The sequence below is a fragment of the Camelina sativa genome, chromosome 15 (genome assembly GCF_000633955.1).
Source record: "Camelina sativa cultivar DH55 chromosome 15, Cs, whole genome shotgun sequence".
NCBI lineage: Eukaryota > Viridiplantae > Streptophyta > Magnoliopsida > Brassicales > Brassicaceae > Camelina > Camelina sativa.
In genome coordinates this window covers 4,117,127-4,144,290 of record NC_025699.1, presented here as the reverse complement: position 1 = coordinate 4,144,290, position 27,164 = coordinate 4,117,127, and the positions used below count along the sequence as shown (strand labels likewise).

At 36.1% G+C, this 27,164-nt stretch overlaps 9 protein-coding genes and 1 non-coding gene across 14 annotated transcripts in view; 5 read left to right on the top strand and 5 right to left on the bottom strand.

The window, feature by feature from the left end:
- Positions 361 to 3,897, top strand: LOC104745204. 4 transcript variants are annotated; one of them, XM_010466393.2, is made up of 8 exons: positions 361 to 476; positions 883 to 966; positions 1,416 to 1,521; positions 1,902 to 2,084; positions 2,559 to 3,044; positions 3,205 to 3,291; positions 3,397 to 3,472; positions 3,572 to 3,897. In XM_010466393.2, the coding sequence occupies exons 2-7, from the start codon at positions 919 to 921 to the stop codon at positions 3,459 to 3,461; spliced, it is 975 nt and encodes a 324-aa protein (XP_010464695.1). In that variant the 5' UTR covers positions 361 to 476; positions 883 to 918; the 3' UTR covers positions 3,462 to 3,472; positions 3,572 to 3,897. The 4 variants fall into 4 exon arrangements, with proteins under 4 accessions (XP_010464695.1, XP_010464697.1, XP_010464696.1 ...); XM_010466395.2 differs by having other exon boundaries at positions 366 to 418; XM_010466394.2 differs by having other exon boundaries at positions 374 to 423.
- On the bottom strand, positions 4,015 to 5,190 carry LOC104745203 (putative F-box protein At3g10240). Its single transcript, XM_010466391.1, has one exon. It carries the CDS (start codon positions 5,188 to 5,190, stop codon positions 4,015 to 4,017), a length of 1,176 nt encoding a protein of 391 aa, XP_010464693.1.
- TRNAS-GCU lies at positions 5,320 to 5,401 on the bottom strand. Its single transcript has one exon. It is a non-coding gene; the product is annotated as a tRNA-Ser (tRNA).
- Positions 5,881 to 7,823, top strand: LOC104745202 (lycopene beta cyclase, chloroplastic-like). The gene has a single exon (XM_010466390.2). The coding sequence runs from the start codon at positions 6,120 to 6,122 to the stop codon at positions 7,635 to 7,637; it is 1,518 nt and encodes a 505-aa protein (XP_010464692.1). The 5' UTR covers positions 5,881 to 6,119; the 3' UTR covers positions 7,638 to 7,823.
- Positions 10,915 to 13,499, bottom strand: LOC104745201 (tubulin-folding cofactor B). Of its 2 annotated transcripts, none has more exons than XM_010466388.2 (9): positions 13,388 to 13,499; positions 13,171 to 13,291; positions 12,932 to 13,083; positions 12,655 to 12,773; positions 12,463 to 12,524; positions 12,249 to 12,290; positions 11,931 to 12,064; positions 11,571 to 11,640; positions 10,915 to 11,197 (listed from the first exon to the last, which is right to left on the bottom strand). In XM_010466388.2, exons 2-9 carry the CDS (start codon positions 13,273 to 13,275, stop codon positions 11,150 to 11,152), a joined length of 732 nt encoding a protein of 243 aa, XP_010464690.1. In that variant the 5' UTR covers positions 13,276 to 13,291; positions 13,388 to 13,499; the 3' UTR covers positions 10,915 to 11,149. The 2 variants fall into 2 exon arrangements, with proteins under 2 accessions (XP_010464690.1, XP_010464691.1); XM_010466389.2 differs by having other exon boundaries at positions 13,171 to 13,305; positions 13,388 to 13,495.
- LOC104745200 (ganglioside-induced differentiation-associated protein 2-like) lies at positions 13,592 to 14,968 on the top strand. The gene is made up of 3 exons (XM_010466385.2): positions 13,592 to 13,916; positions 14,124 to 14,388; positions 14,628 to 14,968. Exons 1-3 carry the CDS (start codon positions 13,685 to 13,687, stop codon positions 14,845 to 14,847), a joined length of 717 nt encoding a protein of 238 aa, XP_010464687.1. The 5' UTR covers positions 13,592 to 13,684; the 3' UTR covers positions 14,848 to 14,968.
- Positions 15,067 to 17,911, bottom strand: LOC104745199 (probable methyltransferase PMT6). Its single transcript, XM_010466384.2, has 7 exons — positions 17,561 to 17,911; positions 16,923 to 17,337; positions 16,548 to 16,837; positions 16,080 to 16,460; positions 15,744 to 15,990; positions 15,502 to 15,640; positions 15,067 to 15,392 (listed from the first exon to the last, which is right to left on the bottom strand). Exons 1-7 carry the CDS (start codon positions 17,703 to 17,705, stop codon positions 15,225 to 15,227), a joined length of 1,785 nt encoding a protein of 594 aa, XP_010464686.1. The 5' UTR covers positions 17,706 to 17,911; the 3' UTR covers positions 15,067 to 15,224.
- Positions 18,455 to 18,939, top strand: LOC104745198 (defensin-like protein 311). Its single transcript, XM_019236557.1, has 2 exons — positions 18,455 to 18,600; positions 18,678 to 18,939. Exons 1-2 carry the CDS (start codon positions 18,552 to 18,554, stop codon positions 18,896 to 18,898), a joined length of 270 nt encoding a protein of 89 aa, XP_019092102.1. The 5' UTR covers positions 18,455 to 18,551; the 3' UTR covers positions 18,899 to 18,939.
- Positions 19,626 to 20,614, bottom strand: LOC104745197 (probable calcium-binding protein CML36). Its single transcript, XM_010466383.1, has one exon. It carries the CDS (start codon positions 20,506 to 20,508, stop codon positions 19,843 to 19,845), a length of 666 nt encoding a protein of 221 aa, XP_010464685.1. The 5' UTR covers positions 20,509 to 20,614; the 3' UTR covers positions 19,626 to 19,842.
- Positions 22,145 to 27,164, top strand: part of LOC104748099 (kinesin-like protein KIN-7O) — a 10,418-nt gene continuing 5,398 nt past the window's right edge. The window contains exons 1-22 of the mRNA XM_019236623.1: positions 22,145 to 22,386; positions 22,489 to 22,578; positions 22,740 to 22,858; positions 22,986 to 23,099; positions 23,183 to 23,264; positions 23,432 to 23,499; positions 23,581 to 23,655; positions 23,740 to 23,885; positions 23,982 to 24,084; positions 24,199 to 24,279; positions 24,378 to 24,446; positions 24,535 to 24,594; positions 24,672 to 24,839; positions 25,072 to 25,128; positions 25,216 to 25,452; positions 25,525 to 25,590; positions 25,662 to 25,838; positions 25,943 to 26,017; positions 26,416 to 26,508; positions 26,616 to 26,762; positions 26,847 to 26,960; positions 27,043 to 27,129. Of these exons, the coding sequence (XP_019092168.1) occupies positions 22,260 to 22,386; positions 22,489 to 22,578; positions 22,740 to 22,858; positions 22,986 to 23,099; positions 23,183 to 23,264; positions 23,432 to 23,499; positions 23,581 to 23,655; positions 23,740 to 23,885; positions 23,982 to 24,084; positions 24,199 to 24,279; positions 24,378 to 24,446; positions 24,535 to 24,594; positions 24,672 to 24,839; positions 25,072 to 25,128; positions 25,216 to 25,452; positions 25,525 to 25,590; positions 25,662 to 25,838; positions 25,943 to 26,017; positions 26,416 to 26,508; positions 26,616 to 26,762; positions 26,847 to 26,960; positions 27,043 to 27,129 (2,355 nt within the window). The 5' untranslated portion in view covers positions 22,145 to 22,259. The remainder of the gene's footprint in view (positions 22,387 to 22,488; positions 22,579 to 22,739; positions 22,859 to 22,985; positions 23,100 to 23,182; positions 23,265 to 23,431; positions 23,500 to 23,580; positions 23,656 to 23,739; positions 23,886 to 23,981; positions 24,085 to 24,198; positions 24,280 to 24,377; positions 24,447 to 24,534; positions 24,595 to 24,671; positions 24,840 to 25,071; positions 25,129 to 25,215; positions 25,453 to 25,524; positions 25,591 to 25,661; positions 25,839 to 25,942; positions 26,018 to 26,415; positions 26,509 to 26,615; positions 26,763 to 26,846; positions 26,961 to 27,042; positions 27,130 to 27,164) is intronic.

Below are 27,164 nucleotides of genomic sequence, written 5' to 3'. Positions count from 1 at the left end.
CCCCCCCCCTTCTTTATTGTTTGGGATTAAAGGCTTGCTAAATGAATGTTTTGAGAATATTCATTCATTCATGTAGATTTGTGTATTGAAACTTTAGTACTTGTTTAAGAATAAGTTGATGTCTCAGACGAAAATAAAAGAACCATCAGTTTTATAAGACTTTTAGCATTTCTATCGTTGACTAAGGTAAAAAAGATTGAGAGAGGGGCAACAAGAAGATCAGATAACTCTCTTATTGTTTGGGATCCACCATTGTTTAAGTATTATACACGTGTAAGCTTCCTGAGCTTCGAAGCAAAAATGTTAAATTATATACTAAAAGAATATAAATATATTAAAAATAAAGAAGTAAATCAAAGAAAAAATGGAAAAAAGGAGTAAAGAAATGATCCACCACGATCGATCAACAAAGTGAGAGGTTAGGTTCGTTCATCTCTCTCTTTTCTCCCGAATCTTCTTCTCTGATTAAAAAAAAGGTGCTCTCTCTCTCTCTCTCTCTATCTTCTCGTCTTCAATTATTGTTTTTGCATATCCCAAATTTTTGTTCTTTTGATCGTTTTTATGTTTTTTTTTTTTTTAGTATGATTTGATCCGGTTGTTGTATTTGAAGAAGAAATCGAATCCAAGTGTTGGGATTTAGATTTGGGGTTTTCTCATTTTGTTTAGCTTCTTATTTGTGAATCCAAGTTTGGCTGATTCATTTCGTATTTGTGCTTCTCTGTTTTTGGTTTTGGTTTCGATCGATAAAGTTTTGATTTTTATCTTCATGCCTCTGGGGGTAAATTTGCGATTTTTTTTGTTTTTTTGTTTGTTCTGTTGGTTTTTATGGTTTGTATCCCTCTTCAGTACTTATTCTTATAGAGACTGCTTTCTTCCTGACAGGAACAAGGTCTGTCTGGTTTACAAAAAGTCTCTGAGATGTCAAGTGGAACAGTGAGAAGGGTTTCACGTCAAGATATACAACTGGTAATACTAAAGATGAAGGGTCTTGTTAAGTTATTTGTAGTTGTGAACCGCAATCTCAATTGTTTTGAAAGTTTTTGCCTTTAGTTAATAGGTCAAAACTGTAGTTAGATCCGTTTCTTCCTTAAGAACCTTCATATAGATTGCATATCCAGATGGTTTATGCTGCGAACCTTCATATTGTTGAATCTCCCCATAGCTATGGAGAGAGAGCCATTTTTTTTCTTTGCTACCCTCTCAAATACTTTTGGTGAGAACCCTTTGCCATATGTTTGATAGCCATGAATAGCTTGAAAGCTATTAATTAATTAGTGATGCACCTTTAGTGAATGCCTTTGCTTTCATTGTGTGAATCTGCTAAAAATGAAATTGAATTCTTCCTCTTCCAACTGGCATGTCATACCTTTAAGGTCAATAAAGCTTACTTTTGGCCTGTTGTTATGCTGTTTCAGGTGCAAAACCTTATAGAACGATGCCTCCAACTTTACATGAATCAGAAAGAAGTTGTGGATACTTTACTGGAGCAGGCTAAAATCGAGCCTGGGTTCACAGAACTAGGTAGGCATTGAAGTACTCTGTTTTTTTCTCATAAATTAGCATCTGACTGTGTAATCCTTGTTCATTGATGTTTATTCGCCAGTTCAGGACATCCGTAGCCAAAATCATGTGTGAAAGTTTTTGTTGTTGCTTAAAACTGAGATTTTATGTATTTGTTTGGTCTACGAGTCACCTAGTAGGTCTTATTGGTCAGAACCGAGTTAGGAAGTGCTTAGAGATAAGAGCTCCTAAAAGCTGACAACAATATTGCATAACAATAGATCATGAAGTATGAGAGAAAATGTGTTGTAATGAGTAACGATGATAAAGATGGAGATTGTCCCTCTACTGCAGGGTTGACCAAAAATTTATGCTAGGATGGTTTTCTTTTTGGTTTACAGTTTGGCAGAAGCTTGAAGAAGAGAATCGGGAGTTTTTCAAGGCTTACTATCTTAGGCTAATGGTTAAACACCAGATAATGGAATTCAATAAGTTGCTTGAGGAGCAGGTTCACCACATGCGTCAGATTCATCCAACTGGGGTTGCTTCCATCCAAAATACAAATGGTTCTCATCTTCAATCAAGTAAGATTCGTTTGGAGTGAGATGGATTTTGATTATTGCATTTTAGGGGTCTCTTTATTACTTGCATAATTATGCTATGAATTATTGGTCAATTGTTGTAGAAAACAGTCCTCATATGCCTTGTCTTGTTGTCTGGCTTCCACTTTCTGCCTTAGTTCCACTCTAGGTGATTTCTTTGTAGAAGTACATCTTCAAACTCTTTATGAACTTGCTTCTAAGATGAAATTTAAACTCAGTAATTGGTAGTTACGTCTCTTAGAATGGATGAAGATATGTCTGTCAGGAACACGTCTTACCTCACTCTTCCTTCCATGACATTTTAGATTAGTCATTCTTTCAAGTCACAGCTAACAACTGATGAATATTATTTCCTCTCTCTCTCTTCACTGTGATTACTTATTTTGTTATACTGTGGTTGAAATTGGAGGGAGGTTATGAGTATCAAATAGCTTACCTATGTAATTTTCTTAACAGTGAATCAGAAACAATTACGCTATCCCTCTGAGCACACTGATCAATCTTTGAAGTCTGGTAGTGCACATCATCCTATGGCTCCTAGTCTGTCTAATGCGTTCCTCAATGGCTCTTCAACACTCAATACAAATGTGCCCTCTTCTATAAACATATCAACCCATGCTAGGAGAGTTGATGCTTCTCCAAATATGCTCTCATCGCAGACCACAAACATGCCTATGATGCAAGGAATGAATGGCGGAATGATCAAGTCTGAGACTGCCTTTACAAACCCTGCTTCATACATGTATGGTGGTGAACGGAATGCCCTCGAAGGACATCCCACAGTTGGAGATGCTTCACTTCCTAATTTCAGTAACGAGTCAAACAACCAACCCCTTAGTGATCCGCTTCTTGATGCAGAAGCTTCTACTTTTGGGTTCTTAGGCCAAATCCCTCGGAACTTCAGCCTCTCTGATTTGACAGCTGATTTTTCCCAGAGCTCAGGTCTTTCTCCATCTCATATACTCCTTTCTTTCTCTTTGTTCTTACATTAGCATGCATATAGAAGCAAGTAGTTATTAGTGGTTTTCTATAGTACAAGAGCCAGCGAACAGCTACTAGGATTTTTTCTTTTTGTAACCATAAGTTTTCATGTTGATTTCAGATATTCTGGAGAGCTACGATAGATCACCCTTCCTTGTACCGAATGCTGAAAACTTTCTGGACTCCCGTGAAAGGGGAGAATATCAAGGTGAGAGAATATCAAAACACAATACACTACTCGCTGGTTTAGAGAAAGTAGAAGTACTGAGGCAAAAAGAAAAAAAGTAATAATTGTAACTGTGTGTGTTTGCAGGAGACAACAAGAGATTGGATACCATATCTGAAGGTTTCAGTTACGAAAACATCGGGAGCGAGTAGTTAGGTAACAGGTAAGAACAATGCTCATTTGCCTCAATCTCAGGAAGTGCTTTTTGAATGTGCAGATCTAACATCAGCATCATCATCTTTGGTTTCTGAAAACTATGCAGGTTTTGCTTTATAAGTTTACTCATAACGTAGGACACGTTTGTGTACAAAAGATTTAGCTTGTGATGTTTGTCCTTGCAAAGACTATTTGGTGGTGGGTGTATAAAAAGGGCTTTCCATTAACATTTTTACTACTCTAGACTTAAGTTTTAGTAATAAGAGTAAGAAGATCAAGTAGTATTCAGTGTGTGATTTTGTCTCTTTTCTCTTGTGTGTTAGTTAACTTTTTACTTGTTACAATTGTTAATGTTTATTTTTTTTAAACAAGTGTTTTGGATATTGTTGTGAAGGCCAAGGATAAATTCAAAATAAGGAACCAGAAATTATATTTTGCATGAATTAAGTATCATTGCATGAATTAAGGAACCAAAAAAATTCCTAAACTTGCATGAATTAAGTATCATTGCTAAAGAGAAAAATAGAAGAAACAAAACAAAGACAATTGTTACAAAGAGATTTGACTCTCAATGTGATTGGGGAAAACATGGAGCGTATAGCCATGGACATTACTGAGCACAGATTGGTCGTCAGTGATTCCTTTAAGCTCGAATCTTCTAAAGCTGTTTCTCACCGGGTCACAAAATAAAATATAAGACGGTTTATGAAACATTTGTTCTACATAAATAAACTCACCAGCACTAGTGAAACCTTTTAGTAGGAAATAGCAGCGCAAACTCTTATCAAAGTGATAACGAGGTGCAAGGAAGTCTTTACTCGACCACTTCTGTTTCTCTGCGTCTTCCAAAATCCACAATCTGAAACCCTTCTTCATGTTTGGTTTTCTATCAACACAAGCTAACCTCCCTTCATAAGGGATAAGTTCCTTGTGAACATCAGATTGTGGTAACAGTATCCTATCGAATATTTCAGATTTAACATCAAAGCTCATTAGAACCCAAACATCCATATGATAAACAAAGGCTAGATAATATACAACACCCTTGATGCATCGGCCAGAAGTATAATAGTTAGAACGATGGGAATAGTTAGTTTTGACCGCTCTCCATGATTTTTGAGCTGATCCCAATGTAAACACCCGACAGTCATCACAACTCTTTGAAAAAGGGATGCACATTACTTTGTGTTTACCTTCCACTGGATCGTATCCTAGAAAGATTGTTATATCCTTCCAGCCCGTATTTAATTTGGGTAAAGTTAACAACCGTCTCGTACTAGGGTTCCAAACAATAGGCGTTGCTGATTCTTGAAAGCAGATCAAACCCTGGACAGATTCCGTAGGGCGGAAGTAATCGAAATTTATTGGGAATTTCAGTTCCATATGATAACGATCAATAAGCTCAGAAGAAGAGTAAGACTTGTTCCAAGTATCAAACGTCTGATGATGCTGCGGAATGGAGGAAACGAACAACTTGTCATTAGCTTTGAAGCAGAGTAGAAGCCGTGGGGACCGAGTTTTGAACAAGCTGATGAAATATGGATCGGTGGTGATTGATGACCATGGCTTGGACACGCAACGAAACCTCACAACAGATTTCTCAGGAAGCCTTAAGAGTATCTCTGAGGTTACATCTAGAGGAATTGACGAACCTGATTTGGATTGCTTCCCTCTTCTTCTTCTTTTGTGGACTTTTCTCCTCTTCTTCTCTTCTTGTTGCTCCATCAAAAAACCCTAGTTTTTTTCTTTTTTTTTTCTTTTTTCTTTTTAGATTTTCGAAAACAAAGAGATCCGGCTATGTTATAATGAATCTAATGTAATAACGTCTTTAAACAAGACCAAAATAAATAAATTCGTCGCCTGAGAGATTCGAACTCTCGCGGGAAAATCCCATGTACTTAGCAGGCACACGCCTTAACCACTCGGCCAAAGCGACTTTTTTGTTGTTTTGTTAATTCATAAAACATTTTACTATTGTATTACAATTTTGCTTTAGAATTGCAAATAAGTAAAAGTAGAAAAATTTGTGTCCGAATTTCTAACTTGCAGAGATTTGGCTTATAAAACTACTAATTCACATTTTTTGGGCTTTGTTATAAACTCATAATCATATGCGTAAAAAAAAGCAAAAAAGCATATGCATAAAAATCCAAAATTCATATATCTTCCCAAAAAGAAAAAAAAGTCTTCCCAAAAAGAATAAAAGTCAAAAAAAAAAATTAATTAGACAAAATGAAACATTGAACGTGGATAATGAATGAGAAATTCAATAACAACCATGTCCTTAATGCGTAAGCTAGTGGTGGTTACATGAGGTAGTGAGTGACTAATGACTAATGACCAAAAACGCAAACCAAACGGATCACACAAACCGAAAGCTAATAAATATAATTGTTGGATCAGACCCCACCACCACCACCACTACAGAACCACAAACACATTTTAGTACAATCACTTAAAGAGAGTCTCATCTCTCTCTCTCTCTTTCTGTGAGAGAAGTAGATAATTGTCTCCATCTCCACGAAGCTTACTGCTTCTGGGTAAGTTTTGTGGTCCTCTTTCATCTTTTTTATAGTATTCATCTTCGCAATCTCTCTAGTTAGATTTATATATCCGTTTGGTTTTTTCTTTACTTTCGATTTTGGGGGAATTCGATGGATACTTTGTTGAAATCACCAAACAAGCTCGAATTTTTCGTCCCTCAGTTTCATGGGTTTGATAGATTAGGTAGTAACAATCCAAACCCTTCAAGGGTTAAGCTTGGTTTGAAGAAAAGGGCTATCAAAATTGGCTCTGGTGTTGTTGTTGCTGCGAGTAGTACTAGTGCTGCTCTTTTGGATCTTGTTCCTGGAACTAAAAAAGAGAATCTTGATTTTGAGCTTCCTTTGTACGACACTTCCAAGAGTCCACTTGTTGATTTAGCTATTGTTGGTGGTGGTCCTGCTGGTTTAGCCGTGGCTCAACAGGTTTCTGAAGCTGGTCTCTCTGTTTGTTCCATCGATCCTTCTCCCAAGCTTATATGGCCTAACAACTATGGTGTTTGGGTTGATGAGTTTGAGGCAATGGATTTGCTTGACTGCCTTGATACAACTTGGTCTGGTGCTGTTGTCTATATCGGTGAAGGTGTCAAGAAAGATTTAAGCAGGCCTTATGGGAGAGTTAACAGGAAACAGCTCAAATCCAAAATGCTTCAGAAATGTATAACCAACGGTGTTAAGTTTCATCAGTCTAAGGTCACTAACGTTGTTCACGAGGAGGAGAACTCTACTGTGGTTTGCAGCGACGGTGTAAAGATTCAGGCTTCTGTGGTTCTTGATGCAACAGGGTTTTCCCGGTGCTTGGTTCAGTATGACAAGCCGTACAACCCTGGCTACCAAGTAGCTTATGGGATTATAGCTGAGGTCGAGAGCCACCCTTTTGATGTTGACAAAATGGTGTTCATGGATTGGAGAGACACGCATCTGGACTCATACCCTGAGCTTAAAGAAAGGAACAGCAAGATCCCAACGTTCTTGTACGCTATGCCATTTTCTTCCACTCGGATATTTCTTGAAGAAACTTCTCTAGTTGCTAGACCTGGTCTACGAATGGAAGATATTCAAGAAAGAATGGTTGCTAGACTGAAACATTTGGGGATCAATGTGAAGAGGATTGAGGAAGACGAGCGTTGTGTGATCCCTATGGGAGGTCCTTTACCAGTCTTACCTCAAAGAGTTGTTGGAATTGGTGGAACAGCAGGAATGGTTCATCCTTCAACTGGTTACATGGTAGCTAGGACTCTTGCAGCTGCACCAATAGTTGCAAAGGCCATTGTGAGATACCTTGGTTCATCGAGTAGTAACAGCTTGAGAGGGGATCAACTCTCTGCTGAGGTATGGAGAGACTTGTGGCCTATTGAACGGCGTAGACAGAGGGAATTCTTCTGTTTTGGAATGGATATTTTGCTGAAACTCGACTTAGAGGCTACTAGAAGGTTCTTTGATGCATTCTTTGATCTGCAACCTCATTACTGGCATGGATTCTTGTCTTCCAGGCTGTTTCTTCCGGAGCTGTTGTTCTTTGGGTTGTCGCTCTTCTCGCACGCTTCCAATACCTCAAGATTGGAGATCATGACTAAGGGAACTGTTCCTCTTGCTAAGATGATCAACAATTTGGTACAAGATAGAGACTAAGGAACCAGAAACTTAGATATATATGTTCTTTGGTTCTTGACTCAAAGGTATATCAACATTGCAAGTCGTCGTCGGATAATTGTGTATAAAGCGCAGATCATAAGTTGAATCCTTGTGAAATCAAACTGTTACTAGTTATTCTTCGTTAAAACTAATACATAGTGTGCTGCAGTGTGTTTTCACCAACTTTTGTAAAACCCAAAACTTGAGGCAAGATAAGATAAAAGAGTTGATGTTCAACACAAATAGCAAATCTTTTCAAACTCCTTACCATCCTTTTTCCAGTTATACCGGTTTGATGCTTCCGAGAAAATCTTATATTTCGTTTTCCTCAAAAGGGTCTCTTTCTGGATAATCACCAACCTGCAAAGAAATGGTATATACCGTTGGTGGTTGGGGTTGAAAAGTAGCTAATTAGAAATTACTAGCTGTGGTATCGGATAAGAATTTACATCAGAGTAAGAGATGTGGGAGCAAGCCACAAAGCCCAATACTCTAATATTAGGAACGTGCTCCTTTAGTTCAAAAAAAAAAAAAAAAGAACGCTCCATTAGTAAATTATGGTAATTTTTTTTTTGTCACACGATTTTGATAGATAATAAGCAAATATAACTGCAGAAAAAAACAAGGAAACCATATTCAACAAATTTAGTTTTCTGAATGCATCAAAAAAACATGAAGCTTGAAAATAGACCATAGAAAAAAATACGTACTTATTATATTACCATCCGGTAAAACCAAGATTTTTTATTATTATTCAAAACAATAAAAATAAAAAGAATTTTTGGATTCACTACCGAATAGATAAAAATATACATCACAATCGTTGATGAACCATAGTCCATAGGGAATCTTGTGACCCATTCTTCACTGAACATACGGATCCCATAAGCATACCCGTTGCAACGGTCATCAGAAAAACAAAAAGGTCGATGGCCACGTACATAGTGATAAATCGCTTTCCATTCTTTTTTTAGAAATTCTTTTATAATTGCAATATCGCATTTAAAATTATGTAATCTACCCAAATTTTTAATATGAAAACTCGAGAAATATTTCTTCTCCCTTTCAATTCCAGTTTATAATTTTTTAAAAAGAAAATTCAAAATAACTAAAAAAATCTACTAAGGTTTTTATCCGACAACGAACTTTCTTTCACAAAAGTACAAGAATGATATCCTCGCCTTTGGAGTTTAGTCATTTAAACATTTACCCCTAATATTTTCCCTAAACAATATTTTTGTTTGATTTTTATAATTTTCAATATTTGAAAAATCTAGTTAAGTTATATCCATTTCTTTTCTTTTGGAAATTCTTTTATAATTGCAATATCATATTTAAAATTGTGTAATCTACCCAAATTTTTAATAAGAAAAAAATAAAGCGTTCGAGAAATGTTTATTCTCCATTTCAATTCCAGTTTATAATTTTTTTAGAAAAAAATCAAAACCACTGGAAAAGTTTACCAAAGTTTTTTCTATCCACTTTTAATTTTTTTTTTTATAATTTTCAAAACTAAAGGAAAAATCCATCTGATTCCCGTCAGCTCCATAAATAAATTGTACAAATTAACCAATATACGCTTACTGTGTTGAATGTAAATGGTACTAGTGTACTGTGTGTTGTTATATAGTCTAGCCATACTTGTCACTAGGGTAATCATTTCTTTGCATATGCATCAGTAGATTTATTCACGGGAAAAAGATGGCTAACTACACGAAGTATTGGAGAATATATGGTCACACATACCAATTATACTATTGTATACTCAACTACACGAAGTATATGTATTACATGGCCACATACATGAACTATATGACGTTATGTGGTCAACACCATAAACATACAATCCGGTACACCGGTCAACTATCTCCAGCGAAGACCGATGTTGACTCCAGCGTTGACCAAAAAAAATATTAAAACTTTTTTTTCATTAAAAATCAAAAATAATAAATATTACATATAAATTTTTTTGTTTTTTCATGATTAAAAACATATCAATTGAAAATCTAAATATTTTTATATATTTCTTATGTATTCATTCTTAAAATTAGTAAATTTTTATTTTTAAAGCTAAATTAATGATTAAATAAAAATCATTAATAACTCTTTTCAAGATATCTATAAAGATATATATATATATAAATCTTTCATAATTAGATTATTTAAATACTACAAAATCAATAAAATCAAATTCAACTACTTTCATTAGAAAAATTATATGCAAAAGATTGAGTATATGACTCTTTACTCTAAAGTTTGCATGATAAATGTTGTATACAATTTTAGATACTTTTACTATAAAATTTACATACTCTTAATAACATGTAAACAACAACAAAATAAATTCACAATATTTACTTCTAATATATAAAAGATAAACATACAAAAAAATCATTTTAGCAAAACAATATATTTGATTTGAAGGTATGTTTGTAAAAAGGTATAGAATAAGAGTATTTTTGCAAATTCCTTTATATTACACCTTGAAAATAATTATCAATGATTTTTATTTAACTATTAGTTTAACTTTAACAATAAAAATTAACTAATTATAAGAATGAATACATTAGAGATATATAAAAATATTAAGATATTTAATTGAATATGTTTCTAATCATGAAAAACCATTAATATACTATTTTTTAAAAATTAAAAAAAAAAGTTTAGAATACATTATTTTAGTCAACGCCGGAGTCAACGTTGGTTTTCGCCGGAGTCAACGTCGGTCTTCATCGGAATCAGTTGACCTGTATACCGGATTATATATCTATGGTGTTGATCACATAACGTCATATAGTTTATGCATGTGGCCATGTAATACATATACTTCATGTAGTTAAAGATACAATAGTATACTTGGTATGTGTGACTAGCCATCTTTTTTCCATTCACTAGTGATTTCATATACTTACATTACATACATGACATACATATATTTTCTCTGCTTCACTTGGTCAAGAAGTAACCAATAAACTTACATAAATCGAAAATTTTAACCTAAAGTTTGAAGCTTTCATGATCTAAACTCGACGGTCTAGGAATTTTGATGCTCTTTGAGCTTTGTATCTGTGAAAAGCATCTTCAAAATAAAGAAAAGTATCTGTGTTTTGGAATCAAGAACTGTGGACTTGCAGACGGTACCGGAAGAGCAAGTACGTGAGCAGGCTGTACTAGATAGAGACTAAGATAAGGACCGGAAACTTAGATATATAAGTAGATCTGATTCTTTGGTTCTTGACTCAGTGGTATATCTAGATTGCAAGTCGTCGGATAATTGTGTATAAACCGCAGATCATAAATTGAATCCTTGTGAAATCAAACTGTTACTAGTTATTCTTCGTTAAAACTAATACATAGTGTGCTGCAGTGTGTTTCCACCAACTTTTGTAAAACCCAAAACTTGAGGCAAGATAAGATAAAAGAGTGGATGTTCAACACAAATAGCAAATCTTTCAAACTCCTTCCCATCCTTTTTCCAGTTATACTGGTTTGATGCGTCCGTGAAAATCTTATATTTCATCTTCCTCAAAAGGGTCTCTTTCTGGATAATCACCAACCTGCAAGCCAATATCAAGTTCATGAGTAGTAGAAATTGGTTTTCTTATTCAGTCTAGGTTAAGTGCTAAGAAACCAAGCCATACTAGGTCCAAACCATGTCCAGTAAGTCAAACTCCTCCAAAAGTTGGGTTGAGAGTGATAATAATACCCTTACGGATTTGTTAGTTCTATAGCTTACCTAATATGAACAACTTGGAAAGGTAAAAAAAAAAACATGTGTTGACATCTTTTTGAGAAACAGCAAATTCTACTATACAACGGATAATGTAGAGTGACTAAACCAGTTCGATTCTATGAAATGCAATAGGTCATTTCACAGGCAGAATGAAATAAGTAACTGTGAATGCTAAGACCTTCGAGAAAACAAAATACCTTTACTTTGTCAGGCCTGACCATACCACCATGAAGCGGAGGGCACTCAAAGAATCTTGTTCCTTTCACCCTGCAAATGTAAGCCAGTCTCAGATATGTATGTTCTTACAACCGAGCTTCCACAGAATGTAACCATGATGTTAAGAAAAAAGTGTATACAAGATTAAGACGCTTAAAGTGATACTAGGACAGAAACATGAGATGCAACTGAAATCAAGTTTCCAAAAGCAACTAAGCAAGAAAGGACTTTTACTTAAATTTGTTATAGAGTTTAACGGCAACAAATACAAATTAGACTTTTACTTCAATTTGTAATAGAGTTTAACGTCAAAATAGCATAAGACGAAAGAATTAACATACATGCCATCATGTTTTCCAAGGGGTTCATCATACTGAATTCCAACCCAATAGCCAGGACCCAACGACTCTGCTCGTCCAACATATTTGACCATTCCTCTTTTCTCCCCAGGCTCAACTTGGCATCTATCTCCCACCTTAATATTTGACGGCAATGGTTTAAATTAAATTAGAAGCATAACGAGTTGAGAAAGAGCAGAATCAGAAAGGTCAGGTCTCACAACAAAGTTAACAGGAAAACTGGCTGACTAGCTCTTCAGTTTAAGGAAAAATAACATTGGTATTGGCACATAGATTTTCCATACAAAAAAACGGACTAACCTTGAAATTTGCACAGAGATCTTCCATATGGTTCTCCTTCGTCTGTTGAAAGGATAAAATTGGAAGAAGAAACCATAAGAACAATTGTATTCTTGAAGGACTTACTCTACCCCAAATACTTCTCCCAATGACTAAGCTAAAAGCTTCAGTTTCGCTGAAAGTTTGACAAGAAGCAAGAATTTGGCTTATAATCTATATATTCATTTTGCCATACCTTAGCCTCAGCAGCAACCGGATTTTGAGAAACTCTTTTTTCTTTGAATTTCCTAAAACTGTCTGGAATTTGAAAACAAGAACATATACAACCATCAGAAGAAATTGGCGGTGCTCCAACATATATTCAAAGTCACTTGATAGACAAACTTGTCTCCTTAAAGAGACAGATTGTATGTAGTAGAGAATTCACCAGTTCGTTTAGCATAATCCTCCTCTGAGATGTTATACTTCTCAACCAATGACGTATCTTCAAGCCAGCCACCAGTTGTGACAGAAGAAGGATCAAGATCTATGATGTGTAAGCGAAACCTATTGAAAGCAGCAGAAAAAGAACAATCAGATAAACTGATAAAACAAGAATCCATCAATCTAAATAGAGTTTCATGGAGTCAAATTGGCTCCAAGTTCTCTAAAGAAGCAAACTTTTGGCAAATGGCTACAAAGCTATGGGGGAAAACAGAAGTTACCCATCAAAAGGGGAGAAGAAACCAAGGGGTCTAGCATCATCACTGAGGAGTGCAACCTTTGAGCCAGATTCATCATAAAGCTCTAAAGCCATGGAATTAACAGATGTACCACATTTCTTCCATAGCTTTTCTTTCACAGCTTCTACACTCATCTACAGAACAAAACAGAGCTTTATAGATAGCACCACTACATATAATTTAAAAAACAGTTGGTGGAATTGTTCTGTGTCGAGACTCACTTGCGGAGAGAAACGAACATCAGCAGAGAAGCTTTTAAGGTTGGAGTGAGTAATGTGGAGATGTACAGAGTCATCTCCTTCCATCTGTAAAAGCGAAGTCGCCATTTTTTCACTTCTACACCTGACAATATAACTCTGTTTCAATCACTTATCTCTCGATCAAATCCAAAAAATCAAATTCGACTTTTTCTCGACTTGAATAACATAAAACACTTACCTTCCTTTGCTGATTTTGGAGCAAAGAGTTCGACTTTGTCAGAACTCGAATCGAATCTCGCCGGATCGGAGCTGAGAATAAAACCAGAGAGACGATAAAAGAAATGACGTCGTTTTATGCTGTTCAAAAAAGACTTGTTTAGATTTTAGCCACGTGTGCAGTCGTACTGTGTACTCGCCCGCAGATTAGTAAAGTCTTTTACATGCGGCCAATGATTACAATTGAGGACACGGCGAGAGAAACAAAAAAGGTAAGAAGATCACAGTGACGACGACGAGGAGGAGGAATATTCCGGCGATGGCGGAAGATTTTTCGGTGGTTGTGTTGGCTTCTGATCTAGGAATTGACGCTAGACCGTTCTTAACGAGAAGCGATGAGGTTGATGAACAAGAGAATTGGCACGATTGTCCTCAATACTTAGGAGATGATGAAGATTTCTCCGATCTTGATCTCCTCCAGTTCTTTACACTTCAAGGCTTGGATAAGTCCGGTCATCGGATTTTTCGCATCGTCGGAAAGTATTTTCCTGGTAAAATCACACTGTGACACTCTACACGCTTTTATAAATTTGGTCTTTAAGATATTGTGATTAAAGTTTCTAACTTGATTCAACAGTTGATCTTCTGATTAGTCTTTTTGGTGTTCTTATTTGTGTAAGCTAATGATGATCCGTTTGGTTAAGTTTAAATTTGATTTTTTGTTATTTAACTGGTTTCTCTTTGTGTACGATTTGTAGCTCGTGTTGTGAGTGCAGAGCGGCTGAAGAAGTATATATTCCAGAAGATATGCAGCCAATGTCCTGAGGGACCGTTCTGTTTGGTATACATGCATAGCACAGTGCAAAAGGACGATAACTCACCGGGTATAACCATCTTAAGATGGATCTATGAGGACCTTCCTTCGGATATCAAAGACAGGCTTCAAGTTGTTTACTTCATCCACCCTGGTCTTCGTTCCAGACTTGTCATTGCTACTCTTGGCCGCCTTCTTCTTAGTGGAGGGTAATCATTTCTTTTCATATGCATCACTAGATTTATTAAGTAACCTCCAACTTACGTAATCGAATATTGAACCTTTCATGATCTAACCCTCGAAGTCTAGGAATTTAATGTTCTTTGAGCTTTGTATCTGTGAAAAACAACTTCAAACGGTTGTGTGATCTACAGTAGATTACTTTTGGAATGAAGAACTGTGGACTTAACTGATTTTGTCAAAAACAATATCTTTTTCAACGTTGCAGACTCTACTGGAAGATCAAGTATGTGAGCAGGTTGCAGTACCTTTGGGAGGAAATAAAGAAAGGCCAGGTGGAAATTCCCGAGTTCGTGAACAACCACGACAATGTGCTCGAGCATAGACCATTAACTGACTATGGAATCGAACCGGATCCTTTCCAGTTAAGCGAGGTTCAGTCTTCATCGCTCTCGCTTAACCGCTACGAGAACAGATGGGTCTCATAGTAGATTTTTCTCTTTGTTGAGCTAGAACGGTCTATGTTTATGTTGGTTGTATAGAGTAATCTTAAGTACTGAATACTTCTCCTGTTTCAATCTGGTTTTGATTGTTTTTGGACCGAACCAACCAGTCCCAAGTCAGATATACATATGTAATCATTTTGGTTTGGTAAAGAAGATTGAGCCAGGGAAGAAGCCGGTTCACAGGTTAAAAAATACCAAAACTGTAGAATCAAATATTATACAAGAATTGCTTGCAGTCGAAGTAGAGTAGAGAGATCCCCACCTAATATCTAGTTAGACCCAATAGAGTATTATTATTGTAAAACTATCATCAGCTATAAGCTGCATCATCAGCAAAAAAGTGAAGCAGCAAAGCGAGTCTATTCAAATGAGATTGCCCAGAATCTCTTTCTGCAAAACAGAACATTCTCTGTTGTCTTCTTGTCTTTGTTTTTAAGCTGATGAGTTTCCACTTCCCACAAGAATTTTGGAGCCAAGTCTCGGATCCTCGAGATTATAGATTCCTCGTCTCTTATTATCACAAACCCCTGCTCAACCCGAAAAAAAAAACTCTCATTAATATGATCTGATGATGATAAAGACCAGACCACAAATGTTATTGATTCAACAGTAATGTCACCATTGTTGCAAACATACCTGAGGGCGAACTATGCGGTCCATCTCAAGCATGATGTCCTCTAGCAAACAACCATCTCCGTAGCTTTGGTAGTGAGAGAATACATGATTGGAATGCAGCAAATCATAAGTGCGTGGATATGTTGAGAACGGCTCACACCTAAGACACATTTTATTTTTAGTTAAGTGGTACTGACTGATGCTTGGCAAGGATCAGAAACAAAACAAGTGTTTGATAGACTAGAAGTACTATATCAGCTTACCAATCATGGAAAGCGCCATTTAAGCCTCTCTCGAAAATTGCAGGCAAGGTATCATTCATGGTTGCAGGTACTATGTTCATTACCCAAACAGGATACGAATTCATAGCTGCACCAAACCCACCAATGAATGCGTTCATGTCCATCACATTCCGCACTTCAGTCTCATTGACATTCATTAACCGCCAGTAATGATTCACTTGTTCTCTCCAGAAGACTGTATCTGATGTATATTCATCTTCACTGATGCCTGAATGTAAAGTTTTTTGGTAAAATGGTTAGGGAATCTAACAGAGCATAATGTCACCTCTTCAATGATTTTGACCATAAGAAATGTACCTAGTTTTCTTAGAGTCGCCGGATACGCAGCAAGACGTTCAGCTAACGAAGAGGGTCTCTCTTCTATTTGTCCACTACTAACTTGCACACAATCTTTAAGAGGAACTTTCCAAGATGGTTTTAAAACATCTTCCACATCACATAAACTAATGAGCTTTAGTTCTGCATTCTTCCTAAGACAAACCTCGTTCTCTTCTTTAATCCATATTGCAGTCTGTACCTCCCGGGAAATGAGCTTCCAGCACATTGCACTAGTTAAATTAACTAATTTATCCCAAATCATAGGATACTCTTTATCCTTTCTGTAAGCTACTGGTGATGAATACACGAAGTATCCATTGGGTCGAAGAAGACGATGAACTTCTTTAAGTAAGATGCCATCTGTAAGAATCAAATGCAAAGCTATCACTGCAAACAGAAGTAAGTCAACTTGTTTAACCAAATTTGACACAAGAATACATTACATACCATTCGCATGCCAGTCAACACGACATCTTGAACAATGAACCATCTCAAACGAGGCTGCAGGATAAGGCATTTGTTTGGTGGCAACAGCGGAAATCATTGCACCGATACCTCTTTCCAATGCAAACTGAATCTGGTTTTCATTACTGTCTTTGGGAGCAAACGACATTGTCTGTATACCTAAAGGAAGAAGATAAGCCGCAAAGCTGGCAACTCCACAGCCAACATCAAGAACTTGTACCACCCCAGCTGAACGCAAGTCACCTGTTTCATTAGTCATCATATTCCCCAACCTGAAGATAACATATATACAAAACTCAGTGCAATGCATTAGACCATAAACATTCACAGGGTATATAGAAGCTCATAAGTATCTACCTCTGTATGTATTCTGAAGCTCCATGCTTAAAATTAGCACCACCACCAGGGAACCACCAAAACTGACCTTGCTGATGCACCCAATTTTGCCCACCATTAACTTGAGCAAGATGATTATGATTCACATTACTTCTCCAAACATAGTCTCTACTGGTTGGCCATCTAATAGGTATCTTATAATCATTTGGCGGAGGTACCAAGCAAAAGAGGCGCTGCTCGAGTGGCGGGCAATGACTTTCGAGCTCTTCTCTTCTAGAGAGATTCAAGCTAGGAAACAGCTGATGCCTATAAGTGACATTGTGACAAGGTATATACTCATTGAGCTCCAATGGACACACATTCACCCCAGTTTCAGGTATCACTAGTGGTAATCTTCTGTAAGTAAGCTCTATTTTGTTTGTAAATTTCGAAGAAGCTACAAACACAACAACACCACATTGTTAGGTTTATAAAATTCTGCAACTTTAATCCCACAAGAAAACAATTCTCCAAGACAAGAATTGAGCATCGAAGACCAAAACTTAATCAAACCACGCAAATTAATTCCAAGAGAATCCAAAACGTAACGCATGCAGAGGAAAAAAAAAACTTGAAGAATGAAGAACAGAGAGATCAGAGAGAGAGAGAGAGAGAGGGACCAGATTGAGAAGAAGGTTGAGAGAGGTAAATAGGTTGGTTGTTTCCGAAGAGAGAGCCAGTGTAAAAGGATCCAACCATGAGAAAAAGAGCCACTATGATCGTCTGCCCTGATCTCGCTGCACCAAATACACAAGAGCCTCCCATCGTTATTTTCTCTCGCTCTCTCTCTCTTTCTTCTTCTTTAACTTCAAAGAACAATTATCGCTTCTTCGTCTTCTTCCTCGGGATTCTCGTTGATGATACTTTTACTTTCGAGTTTTGAGTTCAACAACCTAACCTATCAAGTAAGCAGAGAGAGAGACCTTCTTCACAGCCTCCTAGACCTTGTCACGTCCTCCTCTCACTTTAGACGTGTCAATACAAAAATTTTATTAGAGAAAATTTTATTCTTTCTTTTGAAACGGGTCTCTAGTATTTCTTAAGTTTTTAACACCACACAAAAATTTTGAGACCAGCCCGATTGATAAAATATGCGCCACACCTCTCTTTTTTATTTTTTATTTTTAATTACTAAGAGATTAGTACGTACATTCCCTCAGATCAGAGACCAGAACATTTTATACGGTTGCCTCTCAAGTGTCGTTTCTCGAACCGGCGACCTCTAAATTTTGCAAAAGAAAAAAAATGTTAATTATGTTAATTTTAGTGAAAGTTTTCATATTAATTATGATGATTTGAAGATTAATGAGATCGATTTGGAATAGTTATGGTATTTTCTTGAAAATAAGTTTTATATCGCAATCTCTATAAATCAGTTTTTGGAAACTTTTTTTTTTTTTTTTTTTGGAAACTTAATAACCACTGATTGAAAAAAAAGTAAATTTAATTGACAAACGAATAAGGAAATAATTTACTTTCTTTCCAAATATTTATTGGACATGTAGGAACAAAGACTAAATAGTCACAAGTTGTATACAAATAGAAGGGGACTCCCTATAAATCCAAAATCATCTTCAAGTCAGACATAAAAAGTATTAAGAACAAAATAAAATGGAGAAAATTTCAGCATTCTTCATCATTCTCTTCCTTGTCTCGTCGTGTAAGTACTCTTCCTTGTAGTTTTCACTTGTCAATATCAATCCTTAGTTAACTTGCTAATACTAATTTATTGAACAGGCATGGTGTCAATGAGTGTTGGAGATATATGTAAAACGGACAGAGATTGTGTGGAGATTGGGTTTCCAAGATGTAAGAACACTGGAAAGATGCCAACTTGTTACAACGGATATTGCAGCTGTTTCGCTCCTCCAAGGCGTTTTTCTCCTCCTCCTCCCCCTCCTCCTCCTCCTCACTCTTCTACTCCAAACTCTCCTTCTTCATCAACCTCCAAATTCTGATCTGAATTCATATAATATTAATGAATTTTGATGCAACTTAATTCTTTTTTTTTCCCATGCAGCATATTTATGTTTTCCTTTTTCTAATTATCATTTTAGGGATAAAAATACTCCTTAATGGCTTCATTATTATATCCTCTACATACATCTCACGGAATCCAATATCAAACGGAATCATAAACTTTACATTACAGAGGAGCTGCGTTAACTTGACCAATTTGGTTAATTTGATATACAGATAACTATATAATAAACTAAACATTTAGTAAAAATGACAGTAGACAAAAAAAAAAAATAGAAAAAAATGTACAAAAAGATCTTTATATATTCAAAGGAAGAACATGCCTTTGAGGAATCTGACAAACATGGACCATTGTTGTTTATTTTACCCACTTAATCGATTAATGGAATATACAGTACTTTTAAAAATTATTGAAACTTCTGGTGCCCTCACAGTCACATGTTCTCTCACTCTATTAATGGTATAAATGAATTTTTGACCGATTAAAAATACTTGTTTCCAAAAACGACAATTAACTAAGAAAGCTTGCAAACTCTGCAAATTCTCGAATCTAAAATGCATCTTAAGAAGAAAAAATTTAAAAAAATTTGAAGGAGATGGTTAGATCTTTACAGTTTAGACATAGATTCTCCAATTTTTTTTTTTTTAAATGTGTAATCTCAAAACTAATTTAATTAAAAGCTATGTAAAAACAGAGAGAAGACGTAAGTGGAAAGATCAGTCTCATATTGCATCCATCACTTCATTCAGATTCCAGAATATAAACATCTACTAATCTCAAGAAAAAACAAACGATACTCATACTCATAAGTCATAACCCTAAAACAAAGGGCAAAAAGAGCTTCTTCATAGCAAAAGAACCACAAAAAAGAAACAGAGTAAGCAAAAAAAAAAAAAAACGAAGAAGAGAAAGAGAGAGAGATCAACGCTGAAGATCCATCATCATTCGTGAGAACTCAGTGAAGCAAACGAAACCGTCACCGTCCTCGTCAACATCAGCTATCATACGCTTACAATCATCTAACGTGCACCGCTCATCTCCTATAGTCGAAAAGACTCTAAGAAGCTCCTCAGCTGAGATCAAACCGTCACGATCCGCGTCAAAGAACTCGAACGTCTCCTTCATCTCAGCAGAGTCACGAGACGGATCCAAAGAGAGTACTACACGGCTCGCAAGCTCTTCTAAACGGATGGTACCGTCGTCTCCCTCCTCGCAACCAACTTCTTTGATCATAACGTTGATCTCATCCTCCGTCAATGGATCAGGACCGAGACGGGTAAGCAACGACTCAAGATCGTGTCTAGAGATGGCTCCATCGTTGTCTCTGTCGATCAGCTTAAACGCTTGGAGGATCTCGACGTATGAGTAAGGAGGAGGAGAAGGGTTGCAAGAAACCTCAGGGAGAATGCTAGTAGGCGTAACGGAACCGCCTCCTTCTCCTCCGTTACAGGATTTGTTAATAATAATACAGTCTTGGCCGGAAGAAGAGGAAGCAGATCCGAAGGAAGAAGTGGGGGATTTGGAAACTGTGGAACGGTCTTTGGATCTGATGAAGAAACGTTTTGGATTAAGTTTGGCGAGTTTCATATTTGGAAGAGAATGTTTTTGTGTGTTTTGTGATTTTGATTTGATGGTGAGATGATGAAGAGAAAAAGGTGATAAAGTGAATGTGTTTGATAAATGTGGGGGAGTGAAGAGTGATGATGAGTTACCCTATTGGCAATTTCCTGGAAGTTTCCTACTGAACTAACTTTATCTTGTTTTTTTTTTTTTTTATTATCTTTAGTTTATGTAAACTGTACTTTGGTTAGATTAACCGAATAGTACGTTTTTTTTCGTTGTATTTAGTTACGTGTTTCTAGGATTTTTTGGATGAAAATATCTTTGCCAAAATTGAATATTATGTAGTATTTCAAAAGTTTATGAGAACTCATAAACATATATACACACGCTGACACACATATGCTTTAAGTATAGATTTATTTTAGGATGAATATTGAATATCATCAAATATCATAATCCTGATTACTGACATTTGCTAGGGGGAGATAGTATTTCAAAACTTATAGTATAACGTAGTCATATAATTTAAAAGTTAATTCTTCTTGTTTCGTTATAGTTTCAAAAGTAATTTTTACCGTTAAAAGTAAAACTTTCCTATATATGTGTGTTTTAAACTTTTGTTTTCTTAAAGCTTGCTGATTTTTTTTAAAATTAATGTTGAAAATAAATCGAGTAGCTATAAATTGGGTAAAGTAATAACTTTCTAGAAAATTATCCACCTGTCCCATTTTTTTTTTTTTTTTTTTGTGAAAAGTAGGGGTGGACATTTAAACCGAACCGAACCGAACCAAACGAACCAACCGAATCCAAACCGACCCAAACCAAACCCAATCCTATACTCCAACCATTCGGTTATGTTTCTTCCCAACCCAAATGGTTCGGTTCGGTTCGGTTTGAAACCGAACCGAACTAATAACCTAATCTGTTTTTTAAATTAATTAATAATACTATTAAAAATATAAATATGTGATCTTACCTACAAACGCTTGCATTTGGTTTCTATTTTACTTTATTTTAAATTTCTAATAAATTAACTAAATATAAATATAGATTTAATTATGGTTAATGTTAGGTATTTAATTTTAATTTTCTAATTTATTTGATTAATTAACTATTATAAAACCATAATCAATTTCATTTTGTTACATTAATTGATTTTTAAACCGAATTAAACCGAACCATACAAAAACCAAACCGAACCGAACCGAACCAAACATAAACCGACCCGAACACAAACCAAACCAAACTAACTTCGGTTGAGTTTGGTTAGAGTTTTACCAAAACCGAATAAACCGAACCGAACCGAACACAAACCGAACCCAAACTTAAACCGAAATGCCCACCCCTAGTGAAAAGAGCAGTCCAATTTTTGCGCCGATCAAATGCTTAGATTTGTTGGCTAAAAATAATGTTCTGACCGACCTATACCTACTCCTAAATTCCCATAACTATACCGTACTTACATACTAGTATTTATTTTTCGACGTAATTTAATTACACTTTAACCTATAGAATAGTCACACCTCCAGAGGTTGTTGTATTATTCAAAACTTCAACATCTCGAGGCAAACATATACCGTGTATTTACGATTTACATGTGGGGGACGCGAAATTGTCTGGTTTATTAACGAACCGGTTCGATCCAGTTTTTTTTTAAATTCGAAAATTTTTTAAAGGTAAACCAGATTTAGTTGAGTGGGAGGGAAAAAACTAATTTCGAACACCTGAGAAGACTGAGAATCTTTTTCTAGGTCGCCGGAAAAGCTTATCGGAGGATGGAGAGAATCCATGTCTCAGTCAGAGCGCGGCCGCTTTCGTCTGAGGACGCGAAGACTAGTCCTTGGAAGATCTCTTCCAACTCAATTTTCATGCCCAATCATTCTTCTCCCACTTTCGATTTCGGTACTCTTTCCTCTCACTCCCCTTCTTCTCACTTCTGCTTCCAATTTCAATTTCAATTTCAATGCCCAATCTCTCTCTTTCTCTCTTTTCTTACAATTACAGATCGGATTTTTAGAGAAGATTGTAAAACCGTCGAAGTGTATGAGGCACGGACGAAGGCGATTGTTTCTGCCGCCGTTTGTGGATTTAACGGTAAATAACTCAACGATTCTTCTCATGGGTTTAGCTGATTTTAGATATCCACTTCGAATTGCTGCTTCAATTTTGATAATTTGGGGTTCTTTTGATTCCAATCTCCTTTTTTTGGGGTTTTAAGGGTTCTGAGTTTTTTTTCGTATCTGGTTCAATTGAAGGAACCGTGTTTGCTTACGGTCAAACTAATAGTGGCAAGACACATACAATGCGAGGCTCCCCAATTGAACCTGGGGTCATCCCTCTCGCTGTACATGATTTGTTTGACACTATATATCAGGTCCATCCCTATATTATTCTTAGCCTTTGTGTTACTCTCTTTGTAAAGTTGGTTTCTTTTTGATTTTTTTGGGATGTTATTGATTTGAGGAACAACTGTTTCTTCTTTTGTTTGATCACTACTCTAGGATACAAGCAGAGAGTTTCTGTTGCGTATGTCGTACCTGGAGATTTATAACGAAGATATAAACGATTTGTTGGCTCCTGAACATCGAAAACTACAGATTCATGAAAATTTGGAGGTACTTTCTGTGTCTTTTTTAGAATCCTGTTTAACAAATTCTCTAGTGATGCTGATGTGTTTTTTCAATCTGAGTGTTCGTAGAAAGGAATATTTGTTGCTGGACTACGAGAAGAGATTGTCGCTTCCCCTCAACAAGTCCTTGAAATGATGGAATTTGGAGAATGTACTTTCTGTTTTCTTTCACATTGGTTCTCTATTTTGTTCGTTCCAAACATAGTTTCTGTGTGTTTCTTAACCCGTGCCACATGCATTTGTATGCATTTCCTAAACTGTTTCCAATCTTGGTTTTGCTAATATTGATCTTCATTTGTCTTTGGAATAAATTTTCAGCTCATCGGCATATTGGAGAGACAAATATGAATCTTGTCAGTAGTAGATCGCATACTATTTTCCGCATGGTAAATATATATCTACACTCAACCTTAGCGCCCAAATAAATGTAAATTGATTTTTGACTTACCAGCTTCTTCATTATACAGATTATTGAAAGTAGACAGAAGATGCAAGATGAAGGTGCTGGAAATGCATGTGATGCAGTCCGTGTTTCTGTACTGGTATTGTTCTGTTGGAACCAGCGTTTTTTGATATGCAACATAGTATTTTTCTGTTTCATCTTTCTGATTTCTTTTCACTTGTAGAATTTGGTGGATCTAGCTGGTTCAGAACGGGCTGCAAAAACCGGTGCAGAGGGTGTTAGGCTGAAGGAAGGCTCACATATAAATAAAAGCTTGATGACACTCGGGACGGTTATTAAAAAATTGAGTGAAGGAGTAGAAAATCAAGGGTAAGTTTTTCTTGGGTCAGTTTGTTAGGGAACGAAGCATATGGTATATACGCATCAAGTGTTTAATTTTTTTTGCATTTTCTTTGGTTGAGTCAGTGGTCATGTTCCGTACCGGGACAGCAAGCTTACAAGAATCTTGCAGCCTGCTTTAGGTGGAAATGCAAATACAGCTATTATATGCAACATAACACTTGCACCGGTATGTATTAATCACCGATTATATGACATTAAGATAAGCCAGGCAGATGAAACCAAGAGCAAGTTTTCATTTTTTCTCCTTTTTCAACAATGTTAATCTTCGTTTCAATGTTAGATTCATGCAGATGAAACCAAGAGTAGTCTTCAATTTGCTAGCCGAGCACTGCGTGTCACTAACTGTGCCCATGTCAATGAGGTTGGATCCAAATTATTTTGAAATTATTCTCTCTTTCTTTAACATATTTCTAAGTAAGTCTGTTAATTATCGTATCTATTCTTGTGTTTTCAATACAGATATTGACTGATGCTGCTCTACTAAAGCGCCAAAAGAAGGAGATAGAGGAGCTCAGGTCCAAACTAAAGGTTTCTAACTCGTTTTCAGTATTTTTTTTCTCTTAAGAGTTATCTCTTATGCTTTTTTGTGGGTTAAATATCAGCTTTTGTATCGCAGACTTCTCACTCTGACCATTCAGAAGAAGAAATTCTTAACTTGCGCAATACCTTGTTGAAGGTATGTCATTTTTGTTCTTGATTCCATAATTATTCTGATTCTTTAGTACGGTTTTGATATATCCTATTTTTCTGCAGTCTGAATTAGAGAGAGAACGGATAGCACTTGAGTTAGAAGAGGAGAAGAAGGCACAAGCTCAGAGGGAAAGAGTTTTGCAGGAGCAAGCAAAAAAAATTAAGAACTTGAGTTCAATGGTTCTCCTTTCGAATAGAGATGAGAAGCGTGAGCAGGATCACTTTAAGAAGGTTTCTCCTATTTATTCCATCCATTTATTTTGGATACATTGAGACTTTATAACAGCATGGCTGGCTGGGCGCTAAACATTTGCTTAACTAATTAATTAGAATGATCTCCACATATTGTTGTTGAATGCTGTTCCCAAAAACATTAGTTTGATACTGTTGAGAAAATTATTTAAGTATCTTTGTTACATTTTCTTCCCATTTCTTCTTAGATTGATATATTATTTGTTTGCAGGGAAAGAGGAGGGATACATGGTGTATTAGTAAGGTTTCACGAGACTCCCCATCAGAGGTGAATATTGTTGAAATGACCAACCAACACATGAGAAAAAGTTGACTTTGGCAGCCATAAAAATACTTTTTTTTTCTTTCATAACAGGTCCAGTCTAATGTTTTGTCAAGGGGGTCCTCTCTTGAACCTGCAAGATCAGATCGTGAGACTGGTCCACTACTTCCATTTTCGGAACTGATAAATGAACCTTTACATAACATTAACGAAGAAGACGAAGATAGTATCAATGAAACCCTTGAAGCTCCTGCACTTCCAGATCCATGTGCTTTAGTGAATGTCACAAGCAGAAAGAAGCCATCAATCAAGCAGAAAAGTCATGTAGTGGTCAGTGTTCCCCTTTTGAATGTATCTAGTGCTTTTCTTGTGGTAAAGCTGGCCTTTGTTAATGTTATGTAGGTTGAAAACGAGTCAGATAGAATTCAAAGGGAATATGAGGATCTCCTCTTGCAATACGAAACCGAGGTAATAATTTGTCCTTCTCAATATCAGTTAATTTATGGATTTTATTTCTTATTTCTCCACACCTTCAATAGAGAATCATCAGCGAAATACAAATTGAGTTTCTTAAGGCGAAGTTGGGTGAAGAAGTTATATCTGGTGATAGAAAATGCAAGCAATTAGAAGTCGTTGGCAACGTGCATGTGGATGAACATGTTGTAAACTTAAGAGATCCAGAATCTATTCTTCTCATTAAGCAACTCCAAGAGAAGGTGCATATCTTTTTTTCTTTACCTACAACTGAAATGGATATCTAAGTAGCTTCTCTTTCTTCCATTTGGCTTTTTCCTTAACCGTGATATGTTCTGTCCAAAAGATAAACATTCTGGAGTTGGAGAAATCTTCAAGCAACCAGAGTCTTGATGATCTCGCCATGGAAAAACTTGCTGAGGTATCTGTGGTTCTTTAACTGATTGTGCTTTGCTATTCTGTCCAGCCACCTGGAAAAATAAATGCCTTTGTGCTTCATAATATATTTGAATAATGAATATAAGAAATTCGGTGGAAAGGGTTCAGACCATATATAGTTATACTCTATGCTGTTTTCTTAAACTTCCCAAACCTGACATTACTTAGTCTAGACACAGCAGAAAATATTTTTGAATGTGAATGAAAACATCATTTTGAAATTGTCTGTAACCTTACTTCTTACATATGGATCTTCTGCTGTCTTTTTCACTTTATACCTCTGCTGAACTAGTTAAAAGAGAATTTGTCATTCCAGTCAGCTTTCTAGACTTGTTTTTTATTTTAGTGTGCTAAATCTTTTTATACTATGAAATTCTATAGATTGAAGAGGAGATTCATGCTGCTAGAGAAGAGACCCAGGTGGCTCGTGAACAACTTGTGTCCAAGGAGTCTGAAGTTTCTCATGTGCTTAATGTTGGTTTCCATTTCAAATTCATTAATCTGATAAGTTTAGAACAGATTATTATTGTTGTCAATCAGTATGACATTGCCTAAATGTTTTTTTACTTGTCGTTGTGAAGGAGAATCTTAAATCTTTGGTCAATGTAGCAACAGAAGTTGAAGTCTTAGTGTCTGAATTTCAAAAATCTAAAGCGTCAGTGGAAACCATATCTTCAGTTATGGATGAGGGTCTCCAAGATTTTGCTTCATTCTCTTCTTTGATACATGTAAGTACTCTGCGTTGTTTGGTATATTCACTGCATTTTGTTTTAGACAATCATTTTCTTTTATGACAAACGTCCCCACTGCAGGATTTCACATCGTTTATGCACCAAAGTTTTGAGCAACATGCTTCACAAATCAGCAGCTACCAGAATGTCCAATCTTTTCTGAAACAAAAAGTTCTTGATGTTGAGAATGAGAAGGTCTGACGCTTTTGTTCACCTTTCACCTTGCATTTGATGGTAATTTTGCGGTAAAATCTGAAGTCATGATATTCCTTTTCAGCTTCTTTTGCAAGAGCAGTGTTCTGGTCTGCAGATCCAGATAGAAGAACTTAATCAGGAAGCTCAAAAGCATGAAACGTCCTTAATGGTATTTTGCTTATTTTCAAACAGATTTTATTAGAG

Excerpts from the sequence above, each read along its gene's own strand:
- LOC104745204 (XM_010466392.2), top strand. Across the intron at positions 1,522-1,901 it reads GCCTGGGTTCACAGAACTAG|TTTGGCAGAAGCTTGAAGAA; the intron begins GTAGGCATTGAA and ends TTTGGTTTACAG. Across the intron at positions 2,085-2,558 it reads TGGTTCTCATCTTCAATCAA|TGAATCAGAAACAATTACGC; the intron begins GTAAGATTCGTT and ends TTTTCTTAACAG.
- LOC104745203 (XM_010466391.1), bottom strand. The coding sequence starts at position 5,190 with ATGGAGCAACAAGAAGAGAAGAAGAGGAGAAAAGTCCACAAAAGAAGA.
- LOC104745202 (XM_010466390.2), top strand. The coding sequence starts at position 6,120 with ATGGATACTTTGTTGAAATCACCAAACAAGCTCGAATTTTTCGTCCCT.
- LOC104745201 (XM_010466388.2), bottom strand. The coding sequence starts at position 13,275 with ATGGCGACTTCGCTTTTACAGATGGAAGGAGATGACTCTGTACATCTC. Across the intron at positions 12,525-12,654 it reads GGATTATGCTAAACGAACTG|ACAGTTTTAGGAAATTCAAA; the intron begins GTGAATTCTCTA and ends TTCAAATTCCAG. Across the intron at positions 11,198-11,570 it reads TCAGGCCTGACAAAGTAAAG|GTTGGTGATTATCCAGAAAG; the intron begins GTATTTTGTTTT and ends ATTGGCTTGCAG.
- LOC104745200 (XM_010466385.2), top strand. The coding sequence starts at position 13,685 with ATGGCGGAAGATTTTTCGGTGGTTGTGTTGGCTTCTGATCTAGGAATT. Across the intron at positions 13,917-14,123 it reads CGTCGGAAAGTATTTTCCTG|CTCGTGTTGTGAGTGCAGAG; the intron begins GTAAAATCACAC and ends TACGATTTGTAG. Across the intron at positions 14,389-14,627 it reads CGCCTTCTTCTTAGTGGAGG|ACTCTACTGGAAGATCAAGT; the intron begins GTAATCATTTCT and ends TCAACGTTGCAG.
- LOC104745199 (XM_010466384.2), bottom strand. The coding sequence starts at position 17,705 with ATGGGAGGCTCTTGTGTATTTGGTGCAGCGAGATCAGGGCAGACGATC. Across the intron at positions 16,838-16,922 it reads GCTTCAGAATACATACAGAG|GTTGGGGAATATGATGACTA; the intron begins GTAGATACTTAT and ends TGTTATCTTCAG. Across the intron at positions 15,991-16,079 it reads GGCGACTCTAAGAAAACTAG|GCATCAGTGAAGATGAATAT; the intron begins GTACATTTCTTA and ends CTTTACATTCAG.
- LOC104745198 (XM_019236557.1), top strand. The coding sequence starts at position 18,552 with ATGGAGAAAATTTCAGCATTCTTCATCATTCTCTTCCTTGTCTCGTCG. Across the intron at positions 18,601-18,677 it reads TCTCTTCCTTGTCTCGTCGT|GCATGGTGTCAATGAGTGTT; the intron begins GTAAGTACTCTT and ends TTTATTGAACAG.
- LOC104745197 (XM_010466383.1), bottom strand. The coding sequence starts at position 20,508 with ATGAAACTCGCCAAACTTAATCCAAAACGTTTCTTCATCAGATCCAAA.